The sequence below is a fragment of the Vigna angularis genome, chromosome 8 (assembly GCF_016808095.1).
Source record: "Vigna angularis cultivar LongXiaoDou No.4 chromosome 8, ASM1680809v1, whole genome shotgun sequence".
In the NCBI taxonomy this organism is placed as follows: domain Eukaryota; kingdom Viridiplantae; phylum Streptophyta; class Magnoliopsida; order Fabales; family Fabaceae; genus Vigna; species Vigna angularis.
Genome location: NC_068977.1, coordinates 18,179,620 through 18,194,230, shown reverse-complemented (window position 1 = coordinate 18,194,230; position 14,611 = coordinate 18,179,620). Strand labels below are relative to the sequence as shown.

The 14,611-nt window shown below is 30.7% G+C and overlaps 1 protein-coding gene across 1 annotated transcript; it reads left to right on the top strand.

Annotated features, from left to right (window-relative positions):
- Positions 1-4,988: 4,988 nt before the first annotated feature.
- Positions 4,989-7,706, top strand: LOC108344655 (sucrose transport protein SUC8). Its single transcript, XM_017583094.2, has 4 exons — positions 4,989-6,291; positions 6,837-6,900; positions 7,078-7,121; positions 7,375-7,706. The coding sequence occupies exons 1-4, from the start codon at positions 5,056-5,058 to the stop codon at positions 7,552-7,554; spliced, it is 1,524 nt and encodes a 507-aa protein (XP_017438583.1). The 5' UTR covers positions 4,989-5,055; the 3' UTR covers positions 7,555-7,706.
- Positions 7,707-14,611: the final 6,905 nt, after the last annotated feature.

The following is a 14,611-nucleotide window of genomic DNA, read 5'->3' as shown; positions in this document are numbered from 1 at the left end:
TGCACTAATAGGCCCACAATACCTTGAGCAATTTGTAAGTCCACTTGCCCTTTGATCTGCGAAGATAGTTATGTGTTTTTAGGCATGATGTTTTCTAGTACTTTAGCCTCGATCCACTTTGTGAAGTAATCAACGACTATTAGGAGGAACCTTCTCTACATTATTCTTAGCGGGAATGTGCCCAAGATATCCATCACCCATCGGGCAACTACCATGGTTCCTCGGTGAGAATGGAGGTTGCACACTCTATTGTGAATTTCATTCATATTTTATTAGGCTCGGTCTTAGGTGACAAATTTTAGAAAAGGTGTGGGAAACCCTCATTTCCATAGATCCTACCCGATGATGACAAACCGAGAAACCTTTTTGGCTACAGTCTTAGCTTGCTAATTGTTGACGATCGACGTGCCTTGTAGGTAGCCATATATTTGGGTCATCCAATTGTCCTTTTTGGAGCCAACAACTACACACTCCTTAACATCTATGGTGGGTGCATGTCGGGTGTGGTATATGACAGATTTGTGTATGTTTTTCTTTTTTTGAGTTGGGAAGTTTTAAGGTACCATGTTTTCCTATCTATTATGTCACGAATTCAAATTCGTGCATCTACCAGTCATCCATGCGATGATAAGATTTCATAAGCATGGGTCTTTGACTTGATACTGGTTGGTGATATGACCGACCATCAACTCATATTTTCTTTTTAACTTCACTCTGAGCATCCATATACTTTGTTAAGGCCTACTATTAATGCTTTATATTCGGCCTGATTATTTGATGTTTTAAAGACAAACTGCTAGGATTGTCTGATTATTAGCTCTCATAATCCTTCTAGAATGATACATGTTCCACAATCAATTCTATTCATTGAATCATCCACGTATAAGGTCTATTCTAGATTAACATCTTGACTAACCTCTTAAAGTTTGGGAAAAAAATCTACTAAACATTGTGCTTAAATTTCGGAATACATACGTTTCAACCTACCTAAATCGGTAACCGGTCATTGAAATTATGCAACATAATTTAACTTACCTAACATGTCACATATTTCTTATATATAATTATGAAGTACATACGTTTCATTAATATATATATATATATATATATATATATATATATATATATATATATATATTAAATGGAATGGAAAAAATCATAAAGACTATAAATACTAACTTTTTGTTTACAATCATTATTAAACGAAACTCTTAAGTTATATACAAAACTTTTGGTTGATTATCGAATCTTGAAATATTTTACATAAAAAAGTATTGTGTTTTTTCTCCATAAATAATTGTTATATGTTTATTCATTAATTATTCATGTGAACATACCAACATTATTAAAAGAAAAAAGATTTGTTGGAATCATCCATCTTAATCCTCACACTTTTATAAATTCATAAACTCTTACTTTTCACACTTTCATTTCTTTTACTTTCTCTTTTGCCTTAATTTTCATAAACATAAAAAAGAAAAAACAACCTAGTTCTAAAATTAAACTTTCATTCCCAACTTAGGTTAAAACAACAAAACAATGACAACATCCTAGTCTTCTTTGAATAATATTGTTTTCCACTCATTCCTATAGTCAACAAATACTCCCTTCTTGGACCTAGTTCAAGTTTACTCTCATCAAGTTCTCATTGGATGATGAGAGAGAGGCTAACAAAACCCCTTGTGCATCGTTATCTTCTACTTTCGTGTGTCTTCAAAATTCAATTAAGCTCACCAAGATGAGCTTTCAATGGTGTACTTTCTTTCAAATGCAATTCAACGAGTTATTTCTTCGACAATAGCAACTTGTTACAAATGAATTTTGTTTTGAAGAGCTTCTCCAACTTTAGCTACGATCTCACCAAAATTTTCTCTTCAATAATCATACAATGAACCTTGTCTAGAGAAATATCCATTTTAGGATTTCAAATTATATGGTGTTTAAGTGATTAAACAAGCTCAAGAAAGATTTTCACTTTACATTAAGATTACCAGGATTATCTAGATATGAAGGTTAGCTTCCAATGCTTTAGAAAATAAGAGAAAGTTAGTTGAGAAAAACTAAAAATAAAACATAAAATGAAGTATGGTAGGCACATAACATAAGAAACATAGTAACCAATATGAAGAAAAGATGAAATAAAAGATGGAAGAAGACATGAAAAGGGAGGGGAAACTCAAGGTAGGCATGCCACTTAAGGGACATAAAGGCTCACCATCCCAATATAAGTGGGAATGCCGCCACTTGAGTGCTAGCTCAAGATAAGGCTAGTGAAGACGACACTCACAAAAGGAGAGTACTCTCACACAATGATCAAATATAAAGTATATCTCTCAAAGTATTAAACCCTTAAAATGTTTAAGAGAACTTTTTTCATAAGGATGGAAAATGGCCTCTTTCAAAACAACAAAGCTAAAGAAAAAGGTTCAAATACACAAGACATAAGCTTAAAGAAACTAGGTTTAAAAGGTGACAATTTGATATGAAAGAAACCTAACTTGGCCACCAAGCCTTCTAAATGTGTAGCCTTGATCTTCCTTTCTAGAAGGTCAATCTTGTTCTCCACTCATCAAAGAAGACATATGTCATGCTTGGATTCAAGGTCGAGACTCTCCTCCACTCCAAGTAATGTAATACTCCTCCTATTTGGCATAAGCTTATCCTACAAAACAAATAAGCAAAAGTCAACACGTGAACTTAAGTCAAGACAACTATGGTCAACATAAAGAAATGAAAAATATAAAGACAAAGAAGTAGGGTTAGAGGTCTCCTTTCTAGTGATACTTCTAGTCACTCTTCTTGAAAAGTCTTCCATTACTTCATGGTGATTCATGGACTCATTAGATGTACTCCTTCTGAACATGCCTTGCTCATTCAACAAATCTCCCATTTTGACCTATTCATAGGTTGAGATTATTTTTTCACTAATGTTGAAAGTAATACTAATATTCTAATAGAAAGTACATTACTAATAAATATTATAAAAAATCGAAGTAGTTATGATCGAGTCTTCAACAAATATTTTGAAAATATCAAATCTTTATATAAATATATAAATTTCTTTTTACTATGTAAAATATATAAAATATATTAAAATTAAAAAATACTAAATTATATATTAGTATAAAATAAAGAAACTATATTATTACACAATTTATTATGTCATTTCAAAATTGAGTTTAAAATGTCTTTACTCAATATATATATATATATATATATATATATATATATATATATATATATATATATATATATATATATATATATATATATATATATATATATATATATATAATCTTGAAATATCAATAACTAAAATAACAAAATTTTATTCTAATATTCAATATATTGTTTCAAAACAAATGTTATCACAATCACAATAAAAGAAAAGTCTGCATCCAAAAGATTCCATAATATGATACCCGAATTTTATGATTTGGACATAACTTAGGGATATATCCTCCATAGGAATATAGAACTCTTGATATTTCTCTCCTACAATCATATACTATTAAAAATGTTTTGAATGTTTAGAGATATTTTTATTTGAGATAAATAAGCAATACTTTTCTTAATTGTACTTAAAGACCTAACTATACTACTAGATATGAAATCCTAAAAAATAACATTAATAATTTACAAAATCTCTATGAATTAATGGTTTCAGTAATCAATTAAGTTTCCTAAAAGGTTTGTATTATTTTTATCCATTTCCATACCCTTAACATATTATTTATAATTTTAGTTTTATAAAACACTATTTTAAAAATGCAAGTCAACAATTAATTTTAAATATTAATAAAATTCATCAATATTTATTTAATAATATAAATAATATATTAATATTTATTTAATAATATAAATAATATTTAGAAGAAAGCTATTCATACTTTATAGGAATTTTCAATCAGTATAAATATTACATATTAATGCCTATATATCAGACGACTTTATTTATTTAAAAATTCTTTACAACTATAATAAAAATTATATATATATATATATATATATATATATATATATATATATATATATATATATATATTCAATTTAGTTTAGTTTTCCAGTGCAAATATATCTTACCATTATTTGTATCTATTTTTTTCATATGAAAAATAAAAATAAAAATTTATTTTTTATCATAATTACTAAAATTAAAAAGATTAAAATTATATTTATAAAAATTAATTATAAAATAATAATTTTTATAATTTTATTTTAAGTATGTTTTTGAATTATAAAAATAAAATTCTAAAATTTAAAAAATAAAATGAAATGAATTATATTGATAAAAATTAAATGAATAAGGATTCTATACACTAAAATCTGTGATTCAAATCTGTAATAAGAAGAAATCTTGTCATCAATAGGCACACAATCAGGATTGAAGATTTTAAAAATCAAGATTAAGTTATTGATTGAGAAGACTTTATAAAAAACAGTAGTTAGAACAACATTGACCAATACTATCATGAGTATTTAAATTTCCGTAAAAAAAAATAATATATAAAAAATTGAAAAAGTAAATTTTTGACAATCTAAAATTGCAACACTGCAACACCACCTATTGCTGCTTTCATAGTCTTCATGCGGTTTTGATCCAATTTTAAGCAAAATTTAGTTAGTGTGATTTGATTTTAATAGACTGAAGCATTTTATTTTGAAATGGTTTGAATTTTTGATTTGTAGCCATATTTTACTATTAAGAAACAGTAATGAAAATGCTTAAAAAAATAAAAATTAATAAAAGGTTTAATTGGAGTTAATAAATGCAGTCCTTTACAATCAATGTCAAACAAAAGTTTGGATTGCGTTACACAGTGTGAAAACTATATTCATTCCACGTCAACAACGGATAAGGATTCAGGGGTTTCACCTAAAAATCACAAAATCACCTGATACCGGCTCTTCCAGTATTCTTATTTTGTCCACTTATTGATCCTCACTCTTTAAATGCTCACCAATTCTTCCCTTTTTCTCACACTATTTTCTCTCACTCCTTTTGTTTCATAGAAGGGAATCAAACACTGGTGTGTTTTTAGGGAGATCTGTTCAATGGAGCCTTCGTCCTCTTCGCTTCAGATGGAAACAGCAGAGCGGAAACAATCTAGTCCCCTCCGAAAAATGTTTGCTGTTTCTTCCATTGCTGCGGGAATCCAATTTGGATGGGCCCTGCAACTCTCTCTCTTAACACCCTATGTTCAGACTTTGGGAGTTCCTCATGCCTGGTCCTCTTTCATCTGGCTCTGTGGCCCCATTTCTGGGTTGGTTGTGCAGCCCATTGTAGGGTACACCAGTGATAGATGCACTTCCCGTTTTGGCCGCCGCCGTCCATTCATAATGAGTGGTGCGCTTGCCGTTGCCATCTCTGTGTTTCTCATTGGCTATGCGGCTGATATAGGACACGCCACCGGCGACGATTTAACCAAAAAGACGCGTCCACGAGCGGTGGCCATTTTTGTGATTGGCTTTTGGATCTTGGATGTTGCTAACAACATGCTTCAGGGTCCATGCCGAGCTTTTCTCGGAGATCTTGCCGCTGGAGATCAGAAAAAGACCAGAACTGCCAATGCCTTTTATTCGTTCTTCATGGCCATTGGCAACGTTCTTGGCTATGCCGCTGGCTCCTATGATAAACTCCATCGCATTTTCCCGTTCACTGAAACCAAGGCGTGTGACGTGTTTTGTGCAAACCTGAAAAGTTGTTTTTTCTTCTCAATACTGCTCCTCCTTATTCTTTGTGTCATTGTTCTCACTTGCGTGGAGGATCCACAGTTAAAGCTCGGTTCTGGCAACACTAACAACGATGAAAACCAAGACGTTCAAACCGGATTTTGGTGTTCATGTTTTGGTGAATTGGGTGCTGCCTTTAAGGAATTACAAAAACCAATGTTGATGTTGATGCTTGTAACTGCCATTAACTGGGTCGCATGGTTTCCTTATATGTTGTTTGATACTGATTGGATGGGTCGTGAGGTGTATGGCGGTGATGTGGGCAGTCCAGCATACAATGATGGCGTGCATGCAGGTTCATTGGGGCTCATGTTGAACTCAGTCGTTTTAGCTCTGATGTCATTGGCGGTGGAACCAATGGGTCGTCTTGTCGGAGGAGTTAAGTGGCTATGGGCAATCGTTAACGTTATCCTTGCCGTTGGCATGGCCATGACGGTGGTGATCACAAATGCTGCACGTAACGAACGGAGGCATGACGGAGTCATCGCTGGTCATCCTTCGACCTCTGTTAAAGCTGGCGCATTGAGTTTCTTCTCCGTCCTCGGAATCCCTCTAGCGGTATAACCATTCCTTTCTTTCTTGTAATGTTTTTATTGTCTGTCTATCTTTTTTTTTTTTTTTTCAGTTTTTTTCTTCTGATCTGAAAAATGTTTTCAAACCATTTTTGTGATGTTTTAATTTCAGAGATTTTTTTTTTCTTTTTTTAAGCAAGCTGATTTGGTAACTATTTAATACATTTAATATTTTTTTAGATGTTGAAATATTCAATATGTTATTAATATTTTTTAGTAAGATTAATTTTTGTGTAATGCGTAATTAAGTCGTCCTTAAATGTTGACCATTATAATCAAAGTAATAACGTTAAAGTTTTTTTTGTAGATTTAAGTCAATGGCTTCTATACATTTGTACATAACTCCTTGGTTTTTTATTTTTTTTTTGTTTGTTTTATTTTGGAAGGTTGAGGAAAAAAAAAGGTTATACAAACTATAAAATTTTAAAACCATTATCTGAGAGAGGATATATAAAGTATTTAAAGATTACTCAATATATAATTATATATCAATGTGTCATAAACTAATATATACTTTCAATGTCTACCCAGATTACTTTCAGTGTTCCATTTGCTCTAGCATCTATATACTCCAGTACTTCAGGTGCAGGCCAAGGTAAAGCAAACAATATAATTTATTATGTTTTATATTTAAAATAATTATTGTACTTTTAGAAAATTACTGTTTGTGAAATTTACGTTGTAAAAAGAAAAAAATTTGGCAAACTACTGTAGTCATAAATCAAATGTATATATACATAATTAACCTTTCTTCCTGTTTCAAAATGTTCAGGTTTATCTTTGGGCGTCCTCAATGTTTCAATTGTCGTGCCCCAGGTAAGAATCCTTTTACACTACAAACATATTTTTGTCATTTAATTTAATATATTTTCTCATAACTATGTTAAGAATTGAATACATAATTACATGATGGGTTAAACTTGGGCAAATATTTGTTTTAAAAAATTAATATATTTTTTTTTATCACAATTGTTAATTTGATTAAAGTTTATATCAAAATATCATATGATTATTATGGTGATTAACTTTATGACTAAATTTTGTGTATACATGACTTTTATATATACAGATGATAGTATCAGCCATAAGTGGACAATGGGATAAATGGTTTGGTGGTGGTAACTTGCCGGCGTTTGTGTTGGGTGCAGTGGCGGCCACTGTGAGTGCGGTGTTAGCTGTTATTCTGCTGCCAAATCCGAAGCCAGCAGATGAGAGCAAAGCTTCCGTTACCGTGGGGGGTTTCCATTAGTATAAGGAACTTTACATGTTTAGCTTTCTTACCCTTGTTTTTGACATGGGGAAATAGACCTTTTATTTAAATTTGTTACATGTCTATTGTTTAAATGTTATTATACCTAAGATAAAAAAAACCCTGTTATGTTTAGTGTTGAGTTTTGTTTAGCTTTGTTGCCTATAATATATATAAAAACAAAAAGTTAAAATATTGATCATTTTCGGCAACATAAATATCTAAATCAATATATATCATATGGTTCAGGTATAATGTTTGGTGAAGATTCTCGACTTTTTATAGCCTGAACCAAAGAGTGTTTTAGTTTAACCTAGTGTGACATTTAGCTAAAGAAAAAAAACAATGTAAAATGTTACCTAAATTTGAACCCACATAGTCACATGGATGTTCGAGAAATAATAACAATATTGGATTTTAATTATGACATTTTCATTATACGACAAAATTGTTATATATGTATGAGGAGTTGTCAGAATATGCAAGTAATAACCATCTTACTGTAACTTTATATAGGATAACAAGCTCTATTTAACAACAAACTATTTGACTTCAGACTTTTCAAATACTTAATTTAATTTACTAAAAAGTACAGTTTAAATAATTTTTAAAAACATTCCAAACTGAATCATTAGCTAGTAAATTTAATATGAATTTGGATTATGAAATCGTGCCACTATCTGAAAAAATTGTATTTTTATGAATATAAACAAGTTTTAACAAATTTTAAATACTTTAACCTTAAATGAGTTGTGGTTGCACATATTTGCACGTGAAGAGAGGTGGAAGAAAGCAGATAATGAAATTCACAGGAGAGAGTTGAGCTTGTGGTGTCTGGGTGAGTGTTTTGTGCATCTCTTGTCATATGCAGAGTAGGTGAAGGTGTGAGTGAAAAGTAAAGTAGAAAATGTGATATGGCAGTGTATAACATTGGGATGATAGGTCAAAATTTAAACTTATCAGAAATGTATTAATGATGGTAGTTTGATCACAATCCTTATCCAGTTACCAACTTGCCTTCGTTGTTTTTAGAGCTTTTAATTACCCTTTACCTCTCCCCAAGACATCATAAACACTAAATGCTACACACTTTTCTAGCAGAAGCTCTTGTAGTTTCCACATATTTCTTGCTGCAACCAATGTTTTGAATAATTGTTTGGAGAGTTTAAAAACAAAAACTTATTAAGCCTGACAAATTATTAAAGTAAGATATATTTATCAGAATAAAATTGCATATTTTCCTTTTCAATTTCCAGCTTTACATTTGTCATTAAGCATGATGTTACAATAAATATATGAATTGCTTCAATTATTCTTCCTTTTTATATTTGACTCATTTAATTTAAATGTAAAACATCTAATCTAAAATTAATCAAATATTCAGTGTAAAATAAAAATACAATTTAATCAATTATCTAATAAATTTTAAAATAAACTAATAATGAACATAAAAATTAATTAAATATCATCAATATTTTTTATCTTAAAGTTCATTTTAAGACTCACATAAAGTTAATTTGATTGTAAGAAAACAAATTTAAATAAAACAAACATGTTCACAAAGAAAAAAATAGATGTGAGAAAATTTTCCTAAAACAAAGTTCCTTAAATTCTTAAAAACATTTAGTTAAAATAAATAAAATAATAAAAAACATAACTAAAATCAAACTATATTCAAACTTAAACCAAGATAAACCAAACTTCAATATTCATTATTTACTGTACATATCTAAACTTTAAGAGAAGTTGGAGAGTGAATAAAACCACTGCTTGAAGGGTTCAAAAGGTCTAACAAAAGAAAGCGTGAAGAAATAATGAAGAAAAATACTCTTGTGTTAGTTTTTTTTTTAACATTTTGATGTTGGATGATATTAGGGAGAGAATGTCCTTTTGCAACGAACATCCAGTCATCGATATCCTTTAATTATGGATTTAAGGGAACTGATATCAAGTTTCTAATAAATGTTTGTCCACAATCCAATCAACATTAAGTTTTATATTTTAATCACAAAAACCCTTAATTTTTTATATTAATATTTTCATTGACTGAATATTTGATGGATTGATGTTATAAAGTCCATTATGTGTTAGTGATTTATCATTAAAATTTAGTTTTCCTACTTTAGTTCCTGAATTTTTTTTCTCTAATTTTTATTATCATATTCATTAATTATATATATATATATTAGTTTTTTATTTTCACTTTTCGATACGAGGATATATAGTTAATTAGGAGTAAGGGTAGAGTTATTTAACTTTTCTTCATTATTAAATTGATAGTGAGAAAAATTCAAAATTCCATATAATGATGGTGGTGGTGAGTATGAAGAATACACTTAACATACATTTGACTTCAAATTATAATATAAATTGAAGTTAGTTTGATTTATTTATTATACTTTTTCAAAGTTTGACTTATTTACTAGCTTAATAGTAATTACATATTTTTATAGTATTTTATATCTTATATGTATAATAAATAATTGTGTATATAAATATACTAACCTATAAGAATTGGGTTCATAATAATTAATTTTTATATCAATATATTATAATGTGTGGGTATATATATTATAATTATCCATATCAATTGATAACCTATTATAGTAGGTAGAGAGGCCTAATAAAAATTACATATGTTTTATGTACATATGTATTGTAGATAATTGTGTATAAATAGACCAACCTATTAGATTAGATCAACTTTTAAGATTTCAGCTATGCCATTTTTTATTAAATAAATTATTTCTGGCCCAAGTAAACTAAATAGACTATTTTTAAATAATTTAAGTTAGACTTTTTCTAATAGATGAATTAAGAGATATCCTATTTTATGTAGACTAAGTTTTATTGACATGTATACTGGGTTATAGACCATCAATAAACACACCTTGTCTATTTCATCCATAGGTGGGTTGTGTGCTTTTTGTCATGGGGCTTGTCATTTTCAGATGTTGAGTTCTAAACGTTGGGCGAATCAAATTTTCTTGTAAAAGAATAAATTTTCATTTTTAAGAAATTTGGAAGTAGGTTTTGTTATTAAAGTTGGACAGGTGGGCACATGTCCTGAGAGTGATTTGAAACCTTTTTTAAAGTTGATCATTATATTTTAAGGAATTTGACCACACTTTCTTAATATATGATGGGTAAATAAATTAGATTAAAACTATCAAAATATTAAGAGTTTTCTCACAATTTTTGTGAGAACCTAAAGAATTTGAATTAGAAAGTTAACAGGGTAATTAAGTTAATGAAACTAAATTTTTTTTATTTAAAAGCACATTTCAGAACATTCTAGTTCATTAACCAAACTCCATTCTCTCTCTAGAACTCAGTTCTTCAGGTTTCTCTATCTTCTCTTTACCACATTTCTGTCTTCTCTCTTGCATTCCTCTTCACTGAGTCAGTGGATTTCCGATCAGGTGGCGCTCAAACGTCCGTAACATAGAGGGTTTCGAAACTGACCGATTCATTTTGGGTTCTAGGCTGGTAAGTCCCTGCATGTAGCCTCTTCTTCGTTCTTAAACCTAGCACATGCAATCTTTGTTGGTTGCATGTGTCTTGTGCTTTCATCTTTTTCATTTTTCCACTCCATTCTAGCTCTAAGAGTTGTTCCTATCACCAATGTGGTGTTCTGTAGGGTTTTGTTGAATTCTCACAACTCAAGGTACTGTTGAGGCGAGTCTTTAAGCTGAGTTGTGAAATCTTGAGGTAAGGGGAGCTAGGTTTTCTTAAAATTTATTTTTATGAAATGTGTAAATGTGTTGATCTTTGTGTGACCATGCTGTTTGGGTTGAAATTATGTTTTTGAGATTTTCTGTATGAACTGAACTATATGTTGGAAATTTGTGACTATGGATTTGGTTGGGCTGAGGTGATATTTGAAATTTGATATGTTTAAGGTATGGGTTCTGTTAAAAAGAGGGTTCAGATGGAAGGTAAGGGAGTATACACTGTGTTGAGTGAACTATTAGGATTTTAGGTCACTTGAGAGGAAGTGAGGTAGTGATTTTGGACATTGGAGGTCTTGTGTGTTCTTGTGCTGTTTGGATAGCTTAGATAGGTTAATTTTGACTTGTGCAAGCTGGTGCGCTATGCGAATGACTGGAGGGTGCTGCTCTCTGTCTGGTGATTCGCATAGCGAATCCTGTTGCTATGCAACTGGTGATGGTCTGGAACTACTAATATTTTAATTCGAAGGACGATTTTGGGCACATAGCGAGTCTTTGGGAAGGGTAGTCTCTGTCTAGGCTCTCGCATAGCAACCGGGGTGCGCTATGCGAGAGGTTTGAATTCCGATGCATGCTGCGAGTCAACTCGCATAGCGAATTAAGGGATGCGCTGTGCGAGACTCTCTTGTCCCGCCTTGCGAGTAGGATGCGCTCTACGAATCCTTTGAGTCCAGATTTCTCATTTGCTCTTGCTTTGGTTGAATTAAGTGTGTGGAATGATTGGAATGCATAGTATGATGGTGGTAATATGATTATATTGAAAGTATGTGAATGTATGAGACATGGTTGGCGGTTGAAAGTAACAAGTGTGGTTATTGGACGTAATTCCATGATCTTCAAGGAGAGGATCCATGGTGATGGCCTTGGTGTGTTTTAGAATGATTTGCATGGTAGCTCAGTCTTGGGGGTTATCTTGAAACTACAATAGTCAATCATTCTCAAGTAGAAAGGATTGAACCATGTCGTGAGTAGTAACAGGAGGTCCTAGTCTTGGGTGCTTCCAGTATGGCCCAAGGTGAGTGATAACAGACTAACCTCATGAGTGTGGTAGGGTGAAACCCATTGACAATGACTTTGCAAAGCAGTAGAGGCCACCACGAGTGCATAACCCGCCATAGCTCGGCAATCATTCTAAGTCCGGACGAGTCAAGTGTAAAGTGTAACAAGTGGTGTTGTATGGTTCATTAACTTTGAATTAAACTTGCAGGTTGTGTGTGATTGTTATAACATGATTTTTGTATATCTAGCTCACCCTTTTGCTTGTGTTTGTCTGTTGTTTGTGTTGTGTTTCTGTTACAATGATCATCCACTTGGATGTGAGCAGAGGTGGATGAGGTACCCTTAGAGCAGACCCTGGATGGTGATTATGCTGCAGCTTAGTTTGTTTAAGAGTTTCTAGATTAAGTATTATCATTTTGAAATACTCTAATGAGTTTAAGTTTTAAACTATGACTTCTTTTGGAATGACTGTAACCTTAATAATTCATTTACAGTCTTATTCTAACTGTTCTCTTATATTAAAAATGTAAACTGCTATATTATATATTTATATATAATTAATCTGGGACGTTACAATTTTGATCAAATCTCATTTCCCTTTCAGTCCAATCAGATTAGTTTAATAATATACCATTTAGTAAAAGTATAAAACGTTAATATTTCACTAAAATTGTCGTGCAAATATTATGCATTGAGTTAATGTTGATGTTTTGTTATTAAATTTTTTTCTTAATCATGGTAAATTTTATATTATTATCCAAATTTTCTTAATTTATAATTGTTTTTATAGTGAATTTTATTCTATCTAAAATTAGAATGGACAAAACTTCTCTTTATCTATGTTCACTAAAATAATTATAATATAAATATATACCTTCTTTAACAAATAATTACAATAACTATTTAGAAATGTAAATGAAGATAACTTTATCCAATTTAATTTAGCATACATATTTCCTTAAAAGATATCTTTAATCAAGACACGCTCATTTAATTTTATTTTCACATATACTTTATATATAATTCAAAATACCAAATTTAGATTTACATCACACAATTTTAAGAAAAAAAAATAAATCAACTAGAAATTTGAGTAATTATAGAATGTAAAAATGCATGAAAAATTGACAAGATTTTAGTTAAAAAAACATATATTTTTGAAAAGAATAATAGGATTTCATAAATATTGTGAAAGATATCAACTGATGTCAAATGATAGATGAATTTTGGGATGTCAGCAAAGCATAGATATTAAAGTTTATATTGATGCCTAATAAAAGTCTATTTGAAATATTATGAAAGATAATGTATATATTTTTATAAAAACTTACCTATAATAGAGAATGAACACGAGGACAAAAATAATGTGTTAAGAGATGCAAACAAATGAGCAATAACCAACAATGGTATGCGAGTGGTAGTGACGAGAATGTGAACCCTTAGTACTAGTACAAAGACCTGTAACTAATGACGACAAGATGCACAAACGTACAATAATAGTGAGGTGATAACATGTCACAAATGGTGGCGACAATTGGGTGCATGAATGAGTGACATCACGAGTAAAACGCGTAACAGGGTGTCATGAGGAAACAACATGAGTGGCTACCAACAATGGTGGTAAGACGAGCCACAAAACTACACTTATTGGTGGCAACAATGTGGGTATTGAGGAGGGTTGACAACAACGCAGGATGCTGAGGAGAATGAAAATGAGAGGAAAAAAAATCACATGTGTATGAAAATAGATGCGCCAACTTTTTAATGATGGTCACAATTGTAAGGAGGGACATCATACACATAGATCTCCACACTGGTAAGATATTGTCCATTTTGGGTCAAACCCTCATAGATTTGCTTTTGGTACCACCCCAAAAGACCTCTTACCAAGAGAGATATTATATGTGTATATAAACTCATGTGCATCTCTTATTTTATTTTATGTGAGACTTTGTTTATATCATAACAACATGTAACTGTCATTATTTCTCATCGGAATTCACTTTTAGCAATGATTGTTTATAATAATAGTTGTCATTTCTCCATTCCACCGCTTTTAATGTCAATGGTCAAGGAACTGTTGTTGAAAAATTTGCCTAAGTTACAAAAAATGCCATTACATTTCATTTGACGAAAATACCTTTTCAGCCTTCATTGTATGATGTTATGGAAGTGCATTTCTTCACTAGTGTAAAAACAATATAAATATAAATTCATAAATTGAAAATAAATTTAAACTACTAACAATGATTTAAAATCCACTTTTTACATTGAATAAGGTTGATTGTTTGTAGGATTTGTATTATTTAATATTGGTATTGTTATAT